Source organism: Rattus norvegicus, chromosome 11 (assembly GCF_036323735.1).
Source record: "Rattus norvegicus strain BN/NHsdMcwi chromosome 11, GRCr8, whole genome shotgun sequence".
In the NCBI taxonomy this organism is placed as follows: domain Eukaryota; kingdom Metazoa; phylum Chordata; class Mammalia; order Rodentia; family Muridae; genus Rattus; species Rattus norvegicus.
The window spans coordinates 48,914,180-48,937,590 of NC_086029.1; the positions used below are offsets into that span (position 1 = coordinate 48,914,180).

Below are 23,411 nucleotides of genomic sequence, written 5' to 3' on the forward strand. Positions count from 1 at the left end.
ATGCATGGATGGGGTGGGGACTGGTTGATACTTTCCTCTTCATTCTAAAAAGCAGACACTTGGGACTGAAGAGCAAGACGGTATGGGGGAGTCAAGGTGGTTTTGTGGGAAGGGAGAGACTCTGACACTCTGCCATAATTTTTCATGAGGCTGCTCTTACTTAACCCATCTAAATCTTCAGTGTGTACAGGACCTGGCAGTCTGCCTACAGCCTGGGGTAGTCCAGCTGGAAGGGAAGCTTATGGAGTGGTAGTCACTGTCAGTATGCCCATTCATGGAGAGAATTCATTCCACCGCTGCTGGTAGAGCCACAGGCAGCAATTCTATAAGTAAGGTTCTCAGACTAACAAGGCAGAAAAGACAGCCAACTATCTTTCACTTTATTTACCACATATAAATGAACCGGGGCTCTTTTGTTATGAGTATTCATTATTGCCTAAATTTAGAACATTGTATTAAAAGCTCACTGTAAACTTTTTCTTTGAGCGCGCTGAGGACGGCTGGTACCCAAGATTTCCCACATGCTTGGCAAGTCTCTACCAGTCACTAAGTGGTGCTTTTGATTAATAAACTTATCTTTTAGGATTACAACTTTCTATATTGCTTGTGTTTATTAGTGCTTAGTTTTAAAATGTAGGTGAGCCATTTTACATGCGACAACGGGTTAAAAAACATTTTTTATTTTTTATCCCAGCTCCGAAAAAAAAGAACCAAAAAAAAAAACATTTTTATTTACCTGCTACGATAAAGTAATTTTCTGTTCACGCCGAGGCTTATTCTAAAATAAATTTAAGAATAAAGGTGTGTTAGTTAACTCAGTAAGAATGTAAGTAGTTATCGGTTACTACAATCAATCACAGTTCGCTAAAAGTTGTTAAGCCTCCAGGAGTGGGATAGGTATCAACCGGCTACGGAAGGAAGCCCGGAAGGCGAAAGGCGAAGCTGGGTGCTAAGTAACACCCCGTGCCGCCCCCTAGAGGAGGTGTAGCGAGCGCGCACCGCCGGCACTGGGTGCTGCGTCCTTGCGGTGTTGCCGTAGTCGCAGTGCGCCGGCGCAGGCGCAGTTGACGACGCTGTCTCCCAGGCGCTGTCGTAGCGTAGCAGGGCTGCAGTGCGCAGGCGTAGGCGAGCGCGGAGGCGCGGTCTCCATGGCGCTGCTGTAGCGGTGCAGGTGCCTGGGATCCAGAATGAGCGCGTCCGAGACAGATCGCTGGGCGTGGTTGCTGGTGCTGTGCTTCGTGTTCGGGTGCAACGTGCTGCGCATCCTTCTGCCGACCTTGTCCTCGTTTGTAAGTAGTTGTAGGGGGCGGAGACCGGCCGAGCGCGGGGCCTTGCGCGGTCCATGCTGCAAGCTCTCTTCCTTCAGATGGCTCCGAGCTTTTCACAGATCACGAGGTTGCAACCAGCTGCTCTTACTGCGCTTTGGAGGGTGGGGGATCCCAAGCCACACTTCCCGGCAGAAGAGCAGCACGGGCCAAGCATCCTCATCGGTGCCTAGGCCTGGAGCGACTGATCCCCGGCTGCAGGCAGCCCCCTTCTGCTCTAGAATAAGGAGCACGACAGAGCAATCTATGCAGGCCATATCGTTCTTGCTCACTCAAGTTTCTGTTTATTTTTGGGTGTTTTGCTTGCGTGAATATATGCGCACCGTGTGCTTTCATTGCCAGCAGAGTCCAGAAGAGAGCGCTGGATTCTCTGGAATCAGGGTTACAGATCTTAGGTACCTGCTATGTAGTTGCTGGGAACAGAACCCAGGCCCTCTCTTACTCACTGAACCATCTCCAGCCCAACATATTTCTACATGACTTTCCATATTTCACTCATGCCTGTATAATTCCCCAAAGGACTGCATGCAGGAAGGTGAATAAAGATTTTTCTATGTACCAGGAGAGGGGTTGGGGGGCTTCTAACTAGGGGTGGATGGTCCCACACCCAGTGGCCTTCCTGGCCTGCCTGCATGTTTCCTCTGTCTTGTTTAAACCTTTTTTTTTTTTTTTTTTTTTTTTCGGAGCTGGGGACCGAACCCAGGGCCTTGTGCTTGCTAGGCAAGTGCTCTACCACTGAGCTAAATCCCCAACCCCTTGTTTAAACCTTTTTTAAAAACTACTTTTTTTTAATAAAGATTTTATTTATTGTATATGAGTACACTGTAGCTGCCTTCAGACACACCAGAATAGGGCATCAGATCTCATTACAGATGGTTGTGAGTCACCTTGTGGTTGCTGGGATTTGGACTCAGAACAGTCAGTGCTCTTAACCACTGAGCCATCCGTACTTGGCCTTCATCCTGGTTTCTTGTGTAGTTTTTTTCATCGTGTGTGTGTGTGTGTGTGTGTGTGTGTGTGTGTAAGAGTGAGGTCAGTTGGTCTCAAGGACAGTCCTTGGCCACTCTTATGCCTTATTCATTGAGGCAGGGTCATTCAGTAAAGCCCAGAGTACACTGACAGGGCTAGCTTGCTGCAGGCACCCTGGCTCCTCCTCTCAGGTGGTTCCTCATGTTTGTACAGCAGGAGCTTTAACCACAGAGCCAGATCCCTGCCTTGGGGTTCCACCTTCTTCTGTCCCGTTTCCCATCCTTCCCTTTCACCTCACAGTGGAGCTAAGGAAGCGGAACTCAGATGTTCAGGGAGGCTGCGTTGGACTGTCCTCCCGGAATTGGTCATGAGCTAGCAGGTCAGGAGGACATACAGATCCTGTCATCAACTCAGGGCTCTCCAGTACGTGTTTACCAGATGTGTGTGTTCCGTATTAGTCCCTTGTCACAAAGTATGGGCACCGCAGATTCACATGTGCGAGTGTTTGCTCTCTGTACACAGCCATCATTGTTTGGAGGAAGTGCCAGGACTTGACCTGGGCCTGGACCAAGACCTGTGGTGTTCCTGAAGGATGTGTAGCCTCTGTCTTGAACCCACTGAACTAAAAAACCCTTTGGCAGTGACACTTGGGGAGGTGGCTGGGTTCAGAAAAACAATGTATGCTTTTTACCATCAGGGAGAGGAGCCTGTCTGAAATTCATGTTTAGAACAGGGAAGATGAATAAGAGATCCAGTTTGCCTGGTTGCTGGGTTTCCAGCGAGGGAGCCTTTGGGAATGTAAGGAGGCCAGAATACCTCCCCACAATGCTTAGAGCACCCCTCCCCAGCAAGCCTCTGATTTGAAGGACCAGCAATGACAAATCAATGACAAGAAGGTTGGGTTGAGGCTGCAGAGTGTAGCCTTCTGCACTGTGTTCCTGAGCATTGGTGCAGTCAGGAGGAGTGCACACCCTCAGTGCAGCAGAAAGGCAGATGAGGTGCTGGGAGGCCATATGGGCCGACCGCTGGGCACCCAGGTACACTGAGGAAGGCAGTGAGCAGCATTGTCAGTGGGGGCCAAAAGCTGTTGACTCTTGGCTATTTAATTCTCTTGCTGTTCTGGGGCCAAAAGCTGATGGCTTCTGGCAGTTAACTCCTGGTGATAGCTGCAGGATATTAAGAAAAGAAACTTAGTTACTGGGCTTCTAGATGGCCAGGCCAGGGGTTCTGAGTTCATTAACTCTTTGTGAGCAAGAGAGGAAGGAAAAGAAAGTCAGGCACACACACAGGCACACGTACACTGGATGAAGCAGAAAAGGGTGACACCACTGTTTGATTATTATTCTTAGTTTTTATACCTTCTCAGGATATTTGATTATGTGGTTTTTGAAACAGTTTTGCATTCCATAGGTTCACAGTAAGTTTAAAGTAATAGTTCATGCCATAGATTGATAAGGCTTAAGGAGTTACAGCAGATTGCTTACATGTCTTTCCATTAAGGCTCGTACCCGAGTCAGCATTCATTATTATGTGTTACCAGCCCACAGGTTTATTGTAAGTTTAAAGCAATAGTTTGTTTTTTTTTTTTCTTTTTTCTTTTTTTTTTTTTTCGGAGCTGGGGACCGAACCCAGGGCCCAGGGCCTTGCGTTTGCTAGGCAAGCGCTCTACCACTGAGCTAAATCCCCAACCCCTAAAGCAATAGTTTTTATGTTGTAAGTCAGCACAATTTTGTCAAGAGACAGACCATCTGCCTCATGTCTTACTATTTGGAAGTCTTGCGTAGATAAAACTAGTCCATCATTTATTTTCTGTCCCTGCACCTACAGCAATTGCCCATTCCCCAGTTTATGACCTTCAGTTACCAGATAGCAGCTTCGTTCCTAACCCTGAAGGATGTTTTCCTTGATTATACATTTGTTCCCGGCCTGCTTTCTTTTCCTTGTTCAATTAGCCCGTGACACATGAAGGTTTACAGAGCTCTGTCTGCAGCTTGTATTCTATAGGGGGCTTGAGTTCACTTGTATCAATTTAGGAGTCCTATAAAATCATGATGAGGAATTATGAAATCATCAGTTCTTCTAAACAGCGTCACTACATGAAGTATGTGTTCATGTTGGTCTGCAGGAAATCTGCCCGGCAGGGCGGGCTGAAGCCCCGGGATCATTAGGCTATGTCCTAGTGACAGGAAAGGCAGATCAGCAGAGAGAAGCAATCCTGGGATTCTGCCTCTCAGAGTGCACCCATTGCAGCCATGCAAAAATGGTGGACCATCTCCAGAAAACTCGCTTGCCATAGCCTTCCCTAGATGGCTGTGTCTGGTGCCTGTGGTTGGCCTGGATGGAATTTTTCTGAGGGTCCTTTCCTTTAGGTTGCTCACAATATACATAGTTGAGGCTGTCTAATTTATAAAGTTAGGGATTCATTGTTGTCTTAGGGAAGGAGACATTGGACACAATGTGTGCTCATACATGGGGAGCTCAGGTGTCCCTGAACTGACATGTACAGATGAATTCCCAGTACTGGCACGGCTGGCACGGGGTGAGGGTCTTAGACTTGCAGTGTGCAGGTGTCTGTGCCAAGTTCCTGACAGATCCTGGCAGTGGCCATGTATACACGCGCTTCTGGGGCCTGGCTGGTGTAGCCTACTTCCCTCTGTGAAGTAGTTCAGCAGTTTTGAAGTTTCCCCTTTGCTCTTTGCTCCAAGCCTTAATTGGGTTCTCACTTTCCACAGACCATACTCTTAGCAAAGTCCTTCCTTGGGAATATGTATGTATGTATGTATGTATGTATGTATGTATGTATGTATGTATGTATGTATTTTTGAGACAAGGTTTCTTGGCTATCTGGAAACGCAACTCTCTAGACCAGGCTGGCCTCAGACTCAGAGATTGCCTGCCTCTTATTTATGAGATTAAATGGGATTAAAGGCGTGCACCACCATGCCTGGTTGGGACAGGATTTTATGCGGCTTCCAAGTGTTACGATGACATAGCAACCCAACAGGATAACTCCTGGGGCCTTGAGGGAGAGGTGTGTTCTGGGTGATGGGTAGAATGCTTGGCTGACAGGGCCCTGCAGGGTGCACAAGCAAGGAACAAGCATTTCCGGAGGAGGCTGGCCTCTCACAGGGAGTTATGCCAGATGACCCTGGTACTAGTTGAGAGCCTGTGCAGGTTTCAGGACTTTCTGTGTTTGGGTTTTGATCTCTTCATGCTGGTGACCTGGGTTGGTCATTTTTGAGCTTGCCTGAGGAATCCCAGGAGGGAGGAGCCGGACTGTGCACGTTATGCCAATAGCTTTCAGACCTGTTGGCTTCTGGGTTGGCAGTGGCGACATGACCACAAGTTCAGTCCTGGACAAGCTTATCTATCGGCAGAGTGTGTCCTGTCCAAACAGGACTGAAGCACTGCAGGCCGGAGCACAGTGCGGGAAGAAGGAAGCTGAGCTCTTGTCATTTTGCTCCTTTGCCTGAGTCATCTGGGTAAATATTTCACGAAGTTAGTGCCTCAGATTGTGAGTGATTCTGTCCCCAGGGCCTTTGTGGGTTTGAATCATCTGCCTTTCTTCCGAGATGTACCCACTGCGCCCATCATGTTGGGTTGCAGTTGGCTGGCTTTGGACCTCTCCTGCTGCAGCTTCCCAAATGATGGGGTGACAGGAGCATCTCCAGGCCTAGCTTCCTCCTGTTTCTGTGGGGCCTGGGGTGTGGCCGGGAGCTGGGGAGCCATGGGGAGCCAGCCTGGAGCAAGACTGGGGTTGTGGCGTGTCCAGACTCCTGAGTAGGAGTAAGATCTGCTCGTACCCTCTGCCCCTCAGAGGAGGTCACGGAGCCCAGCAAGCACAATGGTCTTCATCTCCTTATAAGGTTATGTCCAGCAATGTCTGAAGTTCCTCCCTATGCATGAGGCATCCGCAGCACCCTGGCCCCAGCCAGTGATGTGCACTCTCCCAGAAGACCCCTGCACATGCCCTAAGGGTTTAGTAATAGCCGTTGTTCTCCCAATTAAGCAAGCTGTCTCCCCGAAGCTTGGCTCCTGAGAGCATTCTCTCTACGTGAGGTTTCCATCTCTGGCTGTTTCTACCTTGTCCTTCTACCCCCTTCCCCTTCAGGATCTGCTGCTTGTGACCACAGGTCTTGCTCCTGGGGGTGGGGGTGGGGGAGTAGAACCCTTTTTTTTTTTTCTTTTTTTTTTCGGAGCTGCGGACTGAACCCAGGATCTTGCGCTTGCTAGGCAAGTGCTCTACCACTGAGCTAAATCCCCAACCCCTTCCTGTTTAGGTTTAAGCATCCTTTATAGAGTCCCTGATGGTTTTTTTTTTTTTAAAGATTTATTCATTTATTATATATAAGTACACTGTGGCTGTCTTCAGACACACCAGAAGAGGGCATCGGATCTCTTTACAGATGGTTGTGAGCCACCATGTGATTGCTGGGAATTGAACTCAGGACCTCTGGAAGAGCAGTCAGGGCTCTTAACCGCTGACCATCTCTCCAGCCCCGTCCCTGATGTTTTTAAATGTAAAGCTTTTGTATTTATGTATGTTTTTAGTGTGCATTGGTGTTTGCCTGCATGTATGTCTGCGTGTGTCAGATTCCCTGGAACTGGAGTTACAGACAGTTGTGAGCCACCATGTGGTTGCTAAGAATAGAACTCAGGACCTCTGGAAGAACAGTCAGTGCTCTTAACTGCTGAGCCATCTCTCCAGCCCCTCAAAATTTTTCAAAACTTTACCGATTGTGATTTTCACATCATGTTCCCCAATCCCATTCATTTCCCTGTCCCTTCATATATCTGCCTTCTGCCCTTGTAACCCCCACAAAAGAAAAAAAAATCAAAATATCTTGTCCTGGCAATTGTCCCACAGTATACCCTTTGTTCACACATCTTTGTCCAGCGAGCACTGTAAATGTTTGTTGCAGTGAGTCACTGGTCTGGTTTGAGGCCTCTGGCTTCCTCTAAACTAATGTTGGATCCTCACCAGGGCTCTTCTTGGATATCCTGTTTGCTCTGTGTCGTGGAGACCCTGCAGCTTTGGGTTTGCAGGACCAGCCCCTTCACATGTTCCCAAAGTTCATAGATGGAGTAGATGTTGGGGTGGGCCATCTCAAAGTCCTGGATCTGGGCCTTGGGGATAGCTGAGTTGGTCAGCCTGCCAGCTCTCCTGCACCCATACCACCAGGGCAGGGTCTCCAATACTGACCCGAGTAGCCCTCCTGAACGCTACAGCTGGCAAGGGGCAGGGCCAATTCCAGGCAGTGAGGGGTGTGGAGAGGGAGGGGCGTTGGTTCTCTGATTTTGAATGATAGCTCTGTGAGTTTTTAAAAAATTATTTTGGCCTTTAAAATGGTTTTTTATGTGAATGATGTTTGGCCTGCATGTATGGGTCTGTGTATCACCTGCATGCCTGGTGCCCGTGGATCCCCTAGAACTGGAGTTACAGATGGTTGTGAACTACCATGTGACACACTGTACCTTAATCCTCTAAAGACAAGCGTTCTTTTTTTTTTTTTTTTTTTTTTTTTTTCTGAGCTGGGGACCGAACTCAGGGCCTTGCGCTTGCTAGGCAAGCGCTCTACCACTGAGCTAAATCCCCAACCAAGACAAGCGTTCTTAACCACTGAGGTTTCTGTCCCTGTGACCATTAGAGACTTTGGTCCATTCCTATTTTTTTTTTTATTCCAGGGTGGACCAGGCTGGACCAGGCTGGAGTAACTCTCCCTTGAGTGGAGAACAGTGGGCAATAGAGAGAGGCAGGTTTGCAAACCCTGTTCCTTGTCTGCTGTGTTGCTGCCACGGTGACTCACAGTGCTGGCCCCAGCCTAGGGTCTTTAACGTGTGGGTTCATGGGGTCTCAGCTGTGTGCCTGGACTGTGTGTGTACCATCACTGCTGGGATCAAGGGTTTGGCTCTGGCTGTAACTGAAGTTGCCTTACTTTGTGGCTAGTAGGGGGGTTGTCTGAGCTGGGTGTGGTGCCATTGCTGTGGGCCAGCTAAACTTTATACACTGCCACTTTTCATCTTTAATACCAACAGAGCTGTTGTTTTAAAGTTTGGGCAAACACACACATTCAGGAGGTAGGCATACAGTATACGAAAGAGCAGTTTTTCCCCTGGATCCTGGAAGGTAAGTTGACAGTCCTCTGCTGTGCTGTACTTTGGTGCGTGAGCAAAGGTCTTGGCTATAATCTTGGTGACAAATGTCACTGATGTCCAGTTGGAAGGCCTTCTTTGGTTCCCTCTACGAGAAGAGGGCTCTTTCCAGCTGTGCAGTGTTTGGACCGTCCTGGAAGGTGCTGTGTTCCTGCTCATCCATTGGGGTAGTGCTTCCATTTGTTGGTGAGGCAGGTCTCTGATTGATTGATTGACTGCGGCCACTGGCCCGGCCTGAACCTTTCTGCATCCCACCTTCCAGTGATCACCTAGTCCTGGGACCCTGACAAGCCAATAGCTGGTGGGCGCCACCTGGTGGCCGCAGTTGCCAGGGCGTTCAAAGGCCGGTCTTGGATTCAAGCCTGTATTGTCGGGAACATAGAGAAAAGTGTCTGGCTTTCCTGAGGAAGGACACTGATGCCCGCCCGCCTCCTCCCTGCAGATTTCCAGGGTGCTGCAGAAGGATGCAGAGCAGGAGTCACAGATGAGAGCAGAGATCCAGAGCATGAAGCAGGAGCTGTCCACCGTCAACATGATGGATGAGTTTGCCAGATACGCCAGGCTGGAGAGAAAAATCAACAAAATGACAGACAAACTCAAAACTCACGGTACTTGTCTCGCAGCCACTGGTGGCGGGGGTGGGGGTGGGGTGGGGATGGGGGGCTGACTTTGTGTGTGGATTTGAGGTACATGCGTTACTTCTTATTTGCTGGTAAACTCTTTGCTTTCTAGATCCAGAAATCATTGTAGACTTTTCTTCAGAGCCAATCCGTCCTCTGTAGATTTTCAGTTTTGAGGTTGGCCCTTTGCTGAGGGAAGTCCAGACAAGGAGCACACAGTGGGTCCTCAGGGTACTTGGCACTCTCAGGGGCCTGCACACAGTGTGTAAATGGCAAGGGGCAGCTCCTGTGCAGGTGAAGGACAGTGCACACTTGGGTCCCTGTGTTCTGTGGCAGAGTAAGGGAGCTCACTAGCCAGGGCTTCATAGTGTCTGTCTGTCCGTCTCTCAGGGCTACACAGTGAGACCTCCGGGGAGCAGTGTGTCCTGAAAGGCCCTGCTGGACTGTGTAAGGTGGAGGAGCAGGCTATGTAGAACAGGTGCAGCAGCCTGGGAGAGCTGTGCTCCTGCTGGAGGCTCAGAGAGGGCATAGGTTAGAAAATGGCGGTGGTATTGAGTCCTGCTGATGAGCGGCAAGTGTGTTGGGAGGAGGGTCTCTGAGGGGCTTGCAGTGACTTGAGGATGCAGTCTGAGTAGGCTTCTACTCAAATAACAGCACGGTGTCCAACTTTAAATTTTGTAAATTGGCAGCAGAGTTAAGAGGTTATCACACTTACACATTGTCTGGTGTCCTGGTTGATATTTCTTTTTTTTTTTTTTTTTTTTTTTTCTTTTCTTTTTTTTTCGGAGCTGGGGACCGAACCCAGGGCCTCGCGCTTGCTAGGCAAGTGCTCTACCACTGAGCTAAATCCCCAACCCCTGGTTGATATTTCTAAGTATGTTGATTACTAATGATTAGAAAGTGTTTAGTAAGGCATCGATATTTCCAGTGCTTAGGTGTATTCTCAGGTTTGCAGGACTAATTCATGCTTCTCCTCGTTTTTGTTTTTGCTTTTCAGTGAAGGCACGGACAGCTCAGTTGGCCAAGATCAAGTGGTTTATAAGTGTTGCTTTCTACGTACTACAAGTGAGTGTTGCCTGGTCTCTGCACAGCTGTGGTTCTTTTCCCTTTGTCTGCTTACGTATGTGCACATGTGTGTAGGCATTTTCCTCTGTGTGCTTATGCACATGTGTGCACATGTGTACAGAGGCCAGAGTTGGCTGTGGTGTTTTTTTCTTGATTACTCTCCGTCTTTTATCCCAAGGCAGGGTCTCTCACTTAAGCATAAAACTTGCCACCTGTAATCTAGTCAGTTTGCTTAGGGCCTGCTATGGGCGCTGAGACACAGCCTCTGTGGGATGGCAAGTTCTTTTTTTTTTTTTTTTCTTCTTTTTTTCGGAGCTGGGGACCGAACCCAGGGCCTTGCGCTTGCTAGGCAAGCACTCTACCACTGAGCTAAATCCCCAACCCTGGCAAGTTCTTTATCTTCTGAGCCATTTATCCACCCTCCAGCTGCAGAGTCCTAAGACTGAAAATAAAAAAGTTTTTCAGCCAGAGACATGACTTCAGAGCTGTTGCCTTGCCTTACCCTGAAGCTGGTGCTCCGTGCTCCCAGGTAGTGTAAGGTGGTGCTTACAGCCTCCAGGGGGAAACCAGCAGACAGATTTATTCATCATTCTCTCTCTCTCTCTCTCTCCCTCCTTCCCTCCTTCCCTCCCTCCCTCCCTCCCTCTCTCTCTCTCTTTCTTTCTTTCCTTCTTTCTTTCAAGACAAGGCTTCTTTGTGTAGTCCTGACTACCCTGAACTAGCTCTGTAGACCAGGCTGGCTTAAATCTCAGTCTGCTTCTACCTCCCCAGTGCTGGGATTAAATGTGTGCACTGACTTGACACTGGTCTTTCTTTTCTTTTCTAAATTTACTCATTTCTGTATACAGGTGTTTTGCTTGCATAAATGTTTGTACATCAAATATGTGCCTGTTGTCCTTAGGGGTCAGAAGAGGATATTAGATTTCCTGGGACTGGAGTTGAGATGTGAGTCACCCAGTGGGTGCTGGGAATTGAACCTGAATCTTCTGGAAGAGCAGGCAGTACTCTTAAAAGCAGAGCCAGCCATCTCTCTCATTCTCCACTCTGCCTCATTTTTCTCATTACTTGAGCCTGGCATTCTTACCTGGGGGGGTTCGTGTTCTTTGCCTTCTGGAGGGTACCCCACAGAGACTCATCCACAGAGAGAGACTCAAGCATCCTGTCCTGTTCAGTCTGAGCATTTCAGCAGAGTGTTGAGGACCACAGACGGCGCTCCTGGGAAAGGACAAGAAGTGCAACACTAGTTTTCACCAGCTTGGAGCTGATTGGGTTGACAGAGGGATTGTGGAGTCCTGGCCACTTTTGTGCTGGCATGTAGTTCAGCTATTCAGAGACTGTGGGGCAGACTCAGCTCTCTTAAATAGTGGGTGTGCGACATCTGTGTTACTGCAAGGACTGAGGCCTCCACTCACCACAAGCTTCTTGCAGGCAGCGTTGATGATCTCACTCATCTGGAAGTATTACTCTGTCCCTGTGGCTGTGGTGCCCAGCAAGTGGATCACCCCACTAGACCGGCTGGTGGCCTTTCCTACTCGAGTAGCAGGTAATTGTTTTCCGGAAATACGGTGGCGGGACATTAGATGACCTGGCGACTTCATCCTCACTGTCCCCTCAGCAAGCTGCACCTCTTCTCCCAGCCTTCTGTGGTCTGGAGAAGCTGCTTACATCCCTGACACCCAGAGGCCACTTCTCCTCCCTGTGGCTCCCTCTCTGAGTAGCTTGCTGCCCTCGGCTGCTGCTTTTGAGTGTTGAAAGTTCCTTTGGATGTTAACGGTTGTTCATATCACTGAAGAGTGAGCAGATGTAGGAATACTTTTCCGGGTCAGGGGCTCTTGAGACAGGGTCTCACTGTGTGGCTCTGACTGGCCCGGAACTAGATTTGTAGAGCAGGCTGGCCTCAAGCTCACAGACATCTGACTTCTGCCTTCCCAGTACTGGCAACATAGGAACTGTTTTTAAAGACCATGCCAGTTGGCATGCTTTCAGTCTAGCACTTGGGAGGCAAGCGGGCGGATCTCCCTCCCTACCAAATCCATCTAGTTACAGATAAGCCCTCACTGTCATGGTCTGTTTCTTCTAACCTTTCTTACACTCCGCTTCCTTTGACGATCTGAGCCCACTCTTTCGTGTCTTATTTTCAGGCTGCTCCAGTAAAATACCCCAGTGCACAGCTTAAACACACAGACAGACTGGGTATCACTAGGACCTGTTTTGTGGTTCATAAATGGCACCCTTTCAAGGGTCCTTGGGGAGAAGGAGGAAGGTCAGACTGCACCTTGTAGGCTTCTTCTAAGGCTGCCCTGTGATCTCAGTCTCTCAGGGGCCTGGCCTCCCGCTGTGCCCAGGGTAGGTCTTCAGTGTATGGATTGGCGTCCATGCTTGCAGGTCACAGCACTCCATTGCAGTAGCTGCTTGTTCTCTGAATTGTCCTCTGAGGATGCTTTTCATGGGTCCTGATCTTTGCGATAGGAGTAATACTGCTGGGTGCGGCAGCACAGGCCTGTAATCCTAGCCCTAGGAGGAAGAGGAGGATGGATTGCTGCAGCCTCAAGGCCTTCGTAGACTACACTGTAAAAGCCTATAAAAACAACCTGCATATTCTTGCCAGTCATGGGTTCTGATGTGTGGTGAATATTGTTCATACTGTAGGGAAACACGTCACTGAAAGGGAGCAGTTTCGAGGACCTACATTTTAACTGTGCTGTTCTCGCCCTCCCCTGCCCTCCCCACTGTCGGGCTCAGGCCTGAGCAGCAGCCACCGTTGGCAGCATGCTGCTGAGGGCTGGCCTTCCAGCCTGGGCAGGGAGAGTGGGGCTGTCTTCACTTTAGGCCTCAGAAAACACGAATTTATTTATAGTGCTCTTTGAGAACTGAAGAGGGAATGTTCTTCCAGCCTGCTGATGGAATGCACAGTGTGGCCTGTCTGAGGAGCTCCTTCTCTTGTCCCGGGGACCTGGGTGTCACCTCCCTGTGGGTGGACGGTACAAATCCTTGCCTACTGTGCCTGACCCGGGCTTCTTTCTTTCTTTTCAGGTGGAATCGGAGTCACCTGCTGGATTTTAGTCTGCAACAAAGTCGTGGCTATCATTCTCCACCCTTTCAGCTGAGGGGAGGCCAGCCACAGCCTTTACCCGAGAATTCTGTTAGGTGAAGAGCGGATTGCGCACAAGGCCACAGATTGTTGTTTTTTGTGTTCTGGAGTACGATTGCTTTTGTGTGTCACCTGGGATTCTTGTTGAAGTCAGGATTTCCTATACTCGCCATTGAGCCAGAAAGACCAGTTACGTACGGCATTCCCGCACTGTCTGACGTCTGACGTAACTCTGGATCCTTACCGACTGGGAACCACCACGTGGCATCTGCTGGTGCTTGTTCCGCAGTGAAAGTCACACTTGTAACAGCTCCGATAGTGCCGTTTCTAACTTTAGAAAAACCCACACTTTTGTACCACTACTAAACCTCCTTTTTATCTCACAGTTGCCGAGAGTGACACATACTAGTGGATGTCACTCTGCTGTACCCTGTTGAAATGCCACACTTCAGTGTGTGAAAAGTATCGACGTTTGTCTAAGCTTGTTAATTTTTCATAGTTGCTCCTACATGTGTTCACGAGCCTACGTATATTTTATTTAAAGCATTTCAATGAAGTCTGTCTTTAAAGCATTGGGCGTTTGTGCTGTGCAGAGTGGAATAGGGTTAAGCAAGGTGCGGTCTGATCCAGTTCATCTGAGACTCCAGACTCATGAAGAATTCTGCCAAGTCTGGTTGTTTTTGTTTTGCTTTTTTGAGACAAGGTCTCTCAGTGTAGCTGTGGCTGTCCTGAAATCCTCTGTGTAGACCAGGCTTGTCTCAAACCCTCAGAGATCCACCTGCCTCTGTCTCCGAGATGGCCGGATTACAGGTGTGTGCTGCACCAGGTGGTTTTGAAGCACTTTTGCTACTTACAGTGTTTGCCAGTGCTAGCGTGACTGTTCCAGTAGCCATACTGCAGGAGTCGTCTGGGCTGCAAGCTGTGGGATTGCCTCTAGGGAAGCATAGCATAGAAAATCCACCTGCCAGCACTGCATGTCTGCACAGCTCTGGCTGCCCTGGAATTACAATGTAGACCAGGATGACCTGGAATTTACAGAAGCCCTCTTGCCTCTGCCTCAGAGCTGCCGGGATTAAAGGCATGCACTGGGTTTCGAAGGATCGTATTTATATTCCTGCGTTTCCTAATCTAAGACCTCCTAAGTAGCTCTTTGTTACTTTGACTGTACTGTGAATGCATGTACTGTGAAGTGCATGGCCCTTGGGTTGGTTGTAGGCTGAGTGCCACCAGAGCAGTCCACTGATTTAAACTCACCAGATGCTGCAGATAGATCCACGTGGTACCAAGGTTACTTGGCTGTACTTGTAATGGGCACGAATGGGATACAGCAGTAGGCACAGCTAGCAATGCCAGGAGAACCTGCCCACTAGCTCCAGCATGCTCACCCCAAGGAAGCACTTGGTCTACACAAGATTAGTTCAGGACCTGAGGAGGTTGGCTGCAGCATCTGGGTTCCCTCCAGGGACCCAGCCCTTGGTGTGGGGAGGGTGTGTGGTAGTGAACTGCAGTCTGAGGTGGTGCTTTTTGCCCATGTCATTTAGGTAGCCAGGGTCAGTATCTGGCTTTCACCACTGAAAGGGTGCCCAGACCAGATGCCTCTCACAGAACTCATCATTTCAGCCGATCTGAAGGAACAAGCGACTGTTAGTGTTCCTGTGTGTGTATAACATGGATGTCAGCACTTCCACATGCGTAATGTGTGTTATGTTCCCATGTATGCAGTGTATGTAACACCAAGTAGGGGACATCAGTGTGTTTTACCCCCAAATTGTATTTGTTTAAAAATGGGTAATAAACATTGAGTTAAAAAGGGACTAGGTCAACATCACAGCAGATTTTGTCATGACCCTCATTCCAATTTCCAGTATGATCTTTAGTCTTCATTGTAAGAGTCTGCATAATGCTGTAGGATTGGGTTAGGTTTTTTTTGGGGGGGGTTGTCTTTCCTTTTAATTTGTTATTGTTGTTTGGAATAGATATAGTGTGTTATAAAATAAAACACATTTTTGTGGTTAAAAACAAAAAAAAAACAAAAAAAACCAAAAAAAAAAACAAAAAAACAAAACAAAAAAAAAAAAAAAAAAAGGGACTAGGTGTCGTGGGAAGCTTGTTTCTGTCCCCTCCTGCCTTGGCAGTTTCCCAGGCTCCACTGTTACCTGCTTCTTAGGGTTCTCCAAGATGGTCCATGTTTATGAATGTTGGTGTGTATACATTTAAAGCCTTTAAAATTTTTTATAAAAGGAAACATCTGAAAAAACAGAATCTTTATTTTTTTTAATTTAAATTTTAATTTTTTTGAGACAGGGTCTCACTGTGCAGCCCTGGCTAGCCTGGAACTCACCATAAAGACCAGGCTGGCCCAAACTAAGAGATCAGTTTGCCTCTGCCTCCTGAGTGCTGGGATTTGGGTAGAAGCTTTACACATAGCTTCTATCCCATCACCACCACCACCACCACTGCCATCACCACTGCCATCGCCATCACCTCCACCATCACCACCACCCCCACCACCATCACCTCCACCACTATCACCTCCACCACCATCACCTCCACCACCATTGCCATCCCTCAGCAGGCATTTTACCATTGGGCCACACACAGCTCTTGATCTCAGTTGTTAAAGTGTTAATATACACTGGCCCATAAACATTTGGAGATGGTAGGATGAATTCTAGATAATGATTAAGTTGCTCTAGTAGCTAAATGAAGGCAAGTTACACAATGTAGACTGGGAATACAGACCCTTTATAGTCCCAACAAAATACTGTTAGAATTAGACCTGAGCAGCCAGCTTGGACATACAGTTGTTTTAGAACAAGATTAAGAGAAACGGTCATTGTGTAACAAAAAGAAATAATAAATTGCAACAATAACAAAAAATACAGACTTCTATACAGGCTCAGAGAGGCAGGCGGCATAGGTGCTCTCAGCTCAGCTGACAAGAGACTACCAGCAATGACAGGCTAAGCCTGAACCCTTGGGGTGTCTGTGTCTGCTGGCCAGCTTGTTGATCAGACCTCTTCCATATAGTTGTGACGACTGCAGTCTTGCTGACAGAATGTATGCACCTTAGGCTGGCCAAGAATCAACTGTGAGTCCCGGATTACGTAATAAACCCAGTCTTACTAAAAAGAGTGGGTATGGATGTTCCGCCTTCATAATAAAGATGTAGTTTTGTATTTAAAATGTCACCATATGACCAAGGTACAGTGGATTTTTTTTTTTATTAGATAGCAATCACACAAATTACCCAAATTACCCACAGTCCACCCAAGTACTAAAACAGACACTATGGTAAATAAGATTAAGGCACATAACTAGTATATAAACCAGAATGTAACAGGCGACTGCTGCATTTAAACAGCAGTCTTCCTGTTGGCTTCGGGGGGCGAGGCCTGGATGGAGCGCGCCACGGTGGCTTTGGAGTCCCCGAAGGCGTTGCCGGCCGAGGCCTGGGGCCCGGGCTGCGGGGACTTGCTGGGCGCCTCGCCGTCGTTGGGGCCCGCCCTGCCCGCGAAGCCGGAGCCGAACAGCTCCTCCATGAGGCTGCTCTTTCTGTCGCGGAATGCCGTCGCCCTGGCCCTGGTCCTGGCCGCCTTGCCGAATGAGGGCTCGTAGCCAGCAGGCTCCAGCCGCAGCTCCTGCTCGCTGCGGTGCTTGCCCGTGCAGTGGCGGCAGCGGCAGTGCGGGCTACCCGAGGCTTGTCTGCAGGAGGTGGGCAGCCCGTGGTGCAGGTTCTCGGTGGCCTCGGTGAAGGAGTAGTGCTTACGTGACCGCGGGGTCTTCCTCCGGCCGCGTCCGGGCTCCACATCACCGGCCTCGCTCGCCCCATGCACCTCGCCTGCCTGGTTCGCCCCGGGCAGCTCGTGCGCCCCAATCACCTCGCTGTCCTCGACGACATCGCGGACATCGCCGGCATCACTTGCATGGTCCGCATCTCCTGCATCACCTGCATCGCCCGCATCTCCTACATCGCAGGCCGCCCTGGCCAGGGCCTTATCCTCAGCATCCTCGGGGACCTCGCTCCCCTTTGCAGTTGGCTCTGCTTCTTCTGGGATGGCTCTCTTTTCTTGGTCTTCCTTTCTCTCTTTCGGTCTCCTAGGAGTTTCCAGGGAGGTTTGTGGTTTCGGGTGTTCGACCTCCTTTGATAAATCTGCGTTAGAAAGATGGAGCATTGAGTGCCCTCAAACAAGAAGTGGATTTTAGGAGGCTTCCCTTCCCCCATCAAGGTGCAAAGTGAGGGCCTTGAGTTCCTGCCCGGGGTGCCCACTAGAAAGCAAACTCCTGAAGAGCCCGTGGCTGTGCGCGACTCTACCCCCAGCACAGGCAGATCCTGAGTATTGCTGCTGGGCTAAAGGGAAGCTTCCCTCAGTGAGAGCCCAGCCTTGGGACAACGAGGCCCAGCGTGGTGGAGAAAGACACAGTGTCCTATCCTGGTCTCCACCAGTGTGCTCGCTGCACTTACACACACCGTACAAAAAAAAAATCAGTGGATTCAGGGCTGACAGTGTGTCTTCAGGTTTGATACCCCGGCTCCATAAGACCAACCAACCAGCCCCAGCAGAAAATCCTCAGGGGATTCCCATTTCAGGGTGGTGTGTCCACACCACCAGATAAGCCACTGCATCGACAGAAGTGGCAGACTCTCAGCGCACTAATACACAGCAGCAGGCACTGCTAACCTTTCCTAGACTGTCCCAAGTAAGTGGGAATTCAGAAAAGAAGGAAAAGGCTATTCGTGTAATGTACCATGGAAATCCTCTCTCGAGGTTATTAAAACATGTCAAGCATCAATTCAAACAACCACCGTTTTCAATACTCAGAGGCTGAGGAAACGGCCCACTAATGGGAGTATATAACTCGGCAATTTTTATTTATTATTCTGTTTTGCTTTTCCAGCAGTTTGGCAGTTTCTAGTAGAATTTAAGCGAATACATTCTTAGGTCCAGCACTCTCATCTCTAGGAACAGATCTACATAACCAGAGCTGAGGGGCTGTGTATGCAGCAGACATGCTTTAGTTCAAACCCTGCAAATATACAGCAGGTGAGAGACAGCTGCTGCTGTGGGCTCTGGGCAGCTGTGGGCAAGAGGCCTCGTGGGAATCCTACTCTAGAACAGGAAGGAGCTCAAGGTATTCGCACTTGTTCCTGCTGCTGCCCCTGGTGCTGCTGCCAGTCTGTGCATGCATCTGTGTGTGTGTGTCTGTCTGTGCATGCGTGTGAATGCCTAGGACCATGCCTCACCACAGTATATGCTCAAATAGAATTTGTCCAATGAACACATAAATTTCCCAAACGGGCAAGTTAAGTGAACATTGCCACAGGAAGTGCCCATTTGGTGATGTTTCCAGCAAACCGCACCACACAGTGAGTGAGTGGCCTCATGGGGGACACGGCTAAAGCTGCTATTTCAACATTGTTGACTTCACAGTCAGAGTTTGGCCCTCCTGTCAGGCCTGAGGAAATGCATGGAAGTTTGGCTGGCTCACCTCCTGCTCAGCCTTGCCGTGTTCCCAGCTCACCTGTCAGCAACAGTGAACTAGAAAACAATGTGGCCAATCTTCAAGATGCTGAAGGGAAGCGGTAACCTAGAATTTTTACCTGCGTAACAATTATCAATCACCTGTCTGGGTACAGGAGTGACATTCTAGATGGAAGGCACAGATCTGCTCAGTGGCCACCTGTTCCCAGGACACTCGAGGGGATGGCATGTTCTTTAAGACCGTGAGGTTTGCTGCGCAGAAATGAGGACATGGTTTAGTAAGCAGAAGATTCAGTGGTGAAGGGAGCCTGCAAGGGAATGGAGGGAGACCCCAGCTGTACACCAGCAGCAGGCAGACTGGGGCCATCCCACATGCCCACCCCATCCCTTTCTCCTGCAGGCTCCTCTAACCTGGAGCTAGAGATTTGGCCTGCCCGGCCTGTGGCCTGGGGGGCTGACTTTCCTCAGGCAGTTGCAGCCTGGGCCGACTGAGGCTCCACCTCAACACCCACAGAAGCCTGGCCTTGACCTGCTCTCGAGTTGAAAGTCAGCTTGGTGATCTTAGGTTTGGAGCTCTGAGCAGCCCTTTCCAATATTCTCTGACCTCTGCCTGTCTTGGATCTACCCCCGGGAGCCCTGGCTGTAGAGCTAATGACTCTGTGTCTACCAAGATAACTCTTGAGCTTGCCAGGTGACTGGACCCAGGACTGGTGGTCCTTTCCTTGCCTCAGTGTCCCCCACCCTGTGCTGGGATTGCCGGTAAAGTAATTATATTTATGTACAGAAAACTTAAGTGCACATTCAACCCAGTTTGGTGGTCAGTCCTTGAGCCTTTGCCTTTTCCAGCTTGGCAATGTGAGCCACAGACTTAGGACCCAGGACGTTGCCTCCCTAGTGGCAGCGAATCTCGTCATATCTGTCATTGTAATTGGTCCTAATAGCTTCCACCAGCTTAGCCAGAGCACCCTTGTCTTCCGAGTTCACCTGTGTGAAGGCAACAGCAGCACATGTCTTCCTGTGGACCAGGCGCCCCAGCCTGGCCTTTCCCTTGATGATGCAATAGGGCACCCCCATCTTTCGACACAGGGCAGGCAGGGAAACCACCAGCTCAATGGGGTCTACATCATGGGCAATCACCACCAGCTGAGCCTTCTTGTTCTCCGCCAAGGTGGTGACTGTGTTGACCCCTTAACAGGAGACTTTTTTTTTTCTTTTCTTTTTTTCGGAGCTGGGGACTGAACCCAGGGCCTTGCACTTGCTAGGCAAGCGCTCTACCACTGAGCTAAATCCCCAACAACAGGAGACTTTTAAAGCTGTTCCATTACCTTCACATTTTCTCTTAGACTCCTCTTGCCTTGGCAGTTTACGCACATGGTAAGAAATATCATGGTTTATTTCTGTTGACTTTTCTTTATGAACAATGTTTCCTTTTGCCTTTTTATCCTGTAATTTACAAAAACAGTAAAAAGCATGTTTTTGAGCTGTGGATAATTTTAAACTTTAAATAGATATCAATGCTTTTTGTATACAACAAGTGACAGTTTTTAGTCACCCCCCAACCTCCGACCCCCTGGGTTTCTCAGGTAATAGCCCTGACTGTTCTGAAACTTACTTTGTAGAATATTCTGGCTTGAACTCAGAGATCCACCTGTCTCTACCTCCCAAGAGCTGGGAGTAAAGGGATGCACCACCACACACAGCCAGACACTTTATTTTCCTTAAGATATTTTTTAGACAATGCAAGATTTCAGAGTTCTCATACCTTAGTTATCCAAAATGGGACGTCTGACTTTTGGGTTTCCTGGTGTCTCACATTTACAAATGGCAAACTTTTTCTGTCTGCTTGGACTGATTTTGTGGAAGAAACTGTAAGATAGGTAGATTATATGTGAGAGACCTTTTGTGTTCAGAGGCTTTACTGCTCTCAAGCACACACTAACAGACGATGCCCTGTATGGGAGCATTCTAAACAGGCCATGCACGGCCAGAGTTCTCCTTCCTACCTTCCTTCATCAGTCTCAGAGATCATGAGCACATGATTGCAGAGTTATGAGACTAAGCTGCTGCCACACAATGCCAGAGCTCCAGAGGCCTGGTGAGGAGGTGGTCCATGACGTGAACAAGAGCCGTGACTGCCGAAACGGTCTCACATCCACGGCAGCACAGTGTGACCACCAAAACGGTCTTGTCCATGGCAGTCACTATCTTGTCTGCTGGGCGTTGCTCAGGATTATAATTCAGAGTCAGTGGAGGCCAAGAAGTTGGGGGCCGATGCCCCTGAAAGCAGACCTGGCTACTCCTACTGTGTTAGCCATGAGGGTTCTGCTGTGCCTTACCTGGGAAGACCCTGTGGCTGGGAGGGGCGCAGTGAATATGGGTACCTGTTATCTTATAGGGCAAAATGCAGGACTGGAGCACCAGCCTGGAGCCACCGTGCTGAACAATGTTGGCTAGGACAGAGCAGGGCTGTGTTGGGGTCTACAGTGACAACTGTGCCATTGTACAAGGAGGCCAGAGACTGCTTAGGCAGCTGGACAGGGCCTGAGGGGACTTCTTGGGTATGGGCTATGTGGGTGGGAGGTGCTCTCTTGACCAGAGTGATGATTACATGGCTGTAAGCATTTGCCTAAATCCACTGACCCTGAAGGCTGATGTATATAGTGCACCTCAGACAACGTTCATATTCAGAAGCTGCACATTGGCTTACAGATCTCCTCAGAGAGCTCCGTTCGGCGGTCATTTTGTGGCTCTTTCACCTGGGGTGGGGCAGAAGGGACTGAGCCCAGCAGGAGCTCAGTTCTTTGTGACAGTGTTACAGCTCCATAATTCTACAGTCACAGAACGCACGCCCGTGCCTAGTCAAGGACCTGTTCAGGATCCCACCGCTTTGCCTGTGTAAGTTAGGAAAATATCTGCAGACACTTAAAAATAGATTTTGAGCAAAAGGGACTAAGACGTACCTTTCGGGTAATCTTCCTTATCATGTAAGTTTTTAAGTATTCGATTAGTGTAGATGTTTTTGATTTCCAGCTCACGATCCTTCTCCTAAAAAGAGCACTACGTCAGTTCCCCAGGAACAATTGCTTTATAAACCTAGACTTAAAAGAGCAATTTAAGAGGAAGCCAATGGTCACAGGCTGTAATGGAAAAGTGAAATAACATCAAAATCCAGTCCTCAGTCACTCTGGCCACAACCTAGTGACCACAGCACTGGATAACAGAGATCAAGCCCTTTATCCTGGCACCTGCCACTCAGGCAACACTCACGGGTAAGGCGGACAACAAGGCCACTACTCTGCTTTAAACCCTGACAATAATGGTTTTAAGTCATGACAAAACAAAAGCTTCGAAGGTCTTAACTTGTTGGGTGGTAGAAAAGGACTAAGCCGTAATCCTGGCATTCTACATGGAGACAGGCCTACTGGGCTTCTGGGCTCCACTGCTGTCTCTGAGGTCATCTCTGTGTCACTGAAGGAAACATTACAGACCCCTTGGCGTCTGAGCTGTAGAGGGAGGGCTTTATATTCTTAAAGAAATTTTAGAAATTATCCCTAAGAGTGTTTTGTTGGACACACACACACACACACACACACACACACACACACACACACACACACGGCATCAGATCCCTAGAAGTGGAGTTTAGATAGTGTGAGCTCCAAGTGGGTGCTGGGTTGAACCTGGGTCCCTGGGTCCTGTGTAAGAGCAGCTGGTGCTGCTAACCTTTCAGGAATCAAACCAGTCCTTTATTTATATTTAAAAAATTTATTTTATTTATATGAGTACACTGTAGCTGTCTTCAGACACACAGAAGAGGGCATCAGATCCCATTACAGATGGTTGTGAGCCACCATGTGGGTGGGTGCTGGGAATTGAACTCAGGACCTCTAGAAGAGCTGTCAGTCCTCCCTACCTCCTGTCCTTTATTTTTTATGCTTCATTTAATCATAATTTTATTTTGAGATGTATGGATGTGGATGAGAAGTGTCTTTTCTAGAATATGTTTCCAGAAACAAAGCATTGTGGTTCCCATTGCCCCTTCCGGCTTTGTCATATTTTAACATTTAGCTCAGAGACTAGAAACGCTGACAGTTTGTGACTATAACATTCCAAGGCCTTGGGGGCCAGGAGAAGGTACCAGATATAGAGCCAGTTAAGATGGCTGAGAGCTGCCACGTGGGTGCTGGGAGCCAAACCTGACTCACACAGCGTCTGGGCCGCCTCTCCAGCCCGGCTGACTGTCGCTCACACTGTTTTCAATGAAGACTTCAGGGTTTACAAGGATGTGTTTTGGTTGCTGTAAAGTTTAGTCCTGGCCTGTGGTTTGGTATTTGGCTCAGCAGCAGATAGAGTGGTTGCTGACAGCGGATGCAGGGCTGAGTGGGTGGGAAGGAAGCAGCATGAGGAAGAACCTCCTTTGAGCATAGAACAGAGCTTGGGCTGGGCCAAAGGGGGCTAAGGTAACAGTTTGTAACAATACAGGGCATGTGTGTGGTTAGTCAAGAGAAACAGAAAGATGGGCCACCGTTGAAATAACTTTTTGTTTTTTACTTTATCTGCATTTATTTTATGTTCAACTCATTCCCGTGCCATGAGTTTTTATTTCCTCAGTTTCTTCTGGGATATCTTTTCCTTCTGTGCAACCTCCTCTCTCGGCGTGGGAACAATCAGTTCTGTCACAGTGAGGATCATCTCAGTGTGGTAA

General features: G+C 48.8%; 2 protein-coding genes across 16 annotated transcripts in view; one reads left to right on the top strand and one right to left on the bottom strand.

Moving 5' to 3' along the window:
• The first annotated feature begins 1,118 nt into the window (after positions 1–1,118).
• On the top strand, positions 1,119–15,056 carry Get1 (guided entry of tail-anchored proteins factor 1). Of its 4 annotated transcripts, none has more exons than XM_039088205.2 (6): positions 1,247–1,289; positions 7,980–8,047; positions 8,890–9,055; positions 10,065–10,132; positions 11,561–11,675; positions 13,166–15,056. In XM_039088205.2, exons 3-6 carry the CDS (start codon positions 8,932–8,934, stop codon positions 13,237–13,239), a joined length of 381 nt encoding a protein of 126 aa, XP_038944133.1. In that variant the 5' UTR covers positions 1,247–1,289; positions 7,980–8,047; positions 8,890–8,931; the 3' UTR covers positions 13,240–15,056. The 4 variants fall into 4 exon arrangements, with proteins under 4 accessions (NP_955405.1, XP_038944133.1, XP_038944132.1 ...); XM_039088204.2 differs by having other exon boundaries at positions 1,272–1,289; positions 7,980–8,051; NM_199373.1 differs by lacking the exon at positions 7,980–8,047 and having other exon boundaries at positions 1,119–1,289; positions 13,166–15,051.
• Positions 15,057–15,947: 891 nt separating this feature from the next.
• Lca5l (lebercilin LCA5 like) overlaps positions 15,948–23,411 on the bottom strand; it is a 34,487-nt gene continuing 27,023 nt past the window's right edge. For 11 of the 12 annotated variants that reach the window (XM_017598043.3, XM_063270694.1, XM_063270690.1 and 8 more), the window contains 5 exons: positions 21,667–21,751; positions 20,469–20,572; positions 20,032–20,149; positions 18,848–18,958; positions 16,429–17,376 (listed from right to left, as the gene is read on the bottom strand). In XM_017598043.3, the coding sequence (XP_017453532.1) occupies positions 16,580–17,376; positions 18,848–18,958; positions 20,032–20,149; positions 20,469–20,572; positions 21,667–21,751 (1,215 nt within the window). In that variant the 3' untranslated portion in view covers positions 16,429–16,579. Of the gene's footprint in view, positions 17,377–18,847; positions 18,959–20,031; positions 20,150–20,468; positions 20,573–21,666; positions 21,752–23,411 lie in introns of all 12 variants that reach the window. The other variant, NM_001415728.1, reaches the window with a different exon arrangement.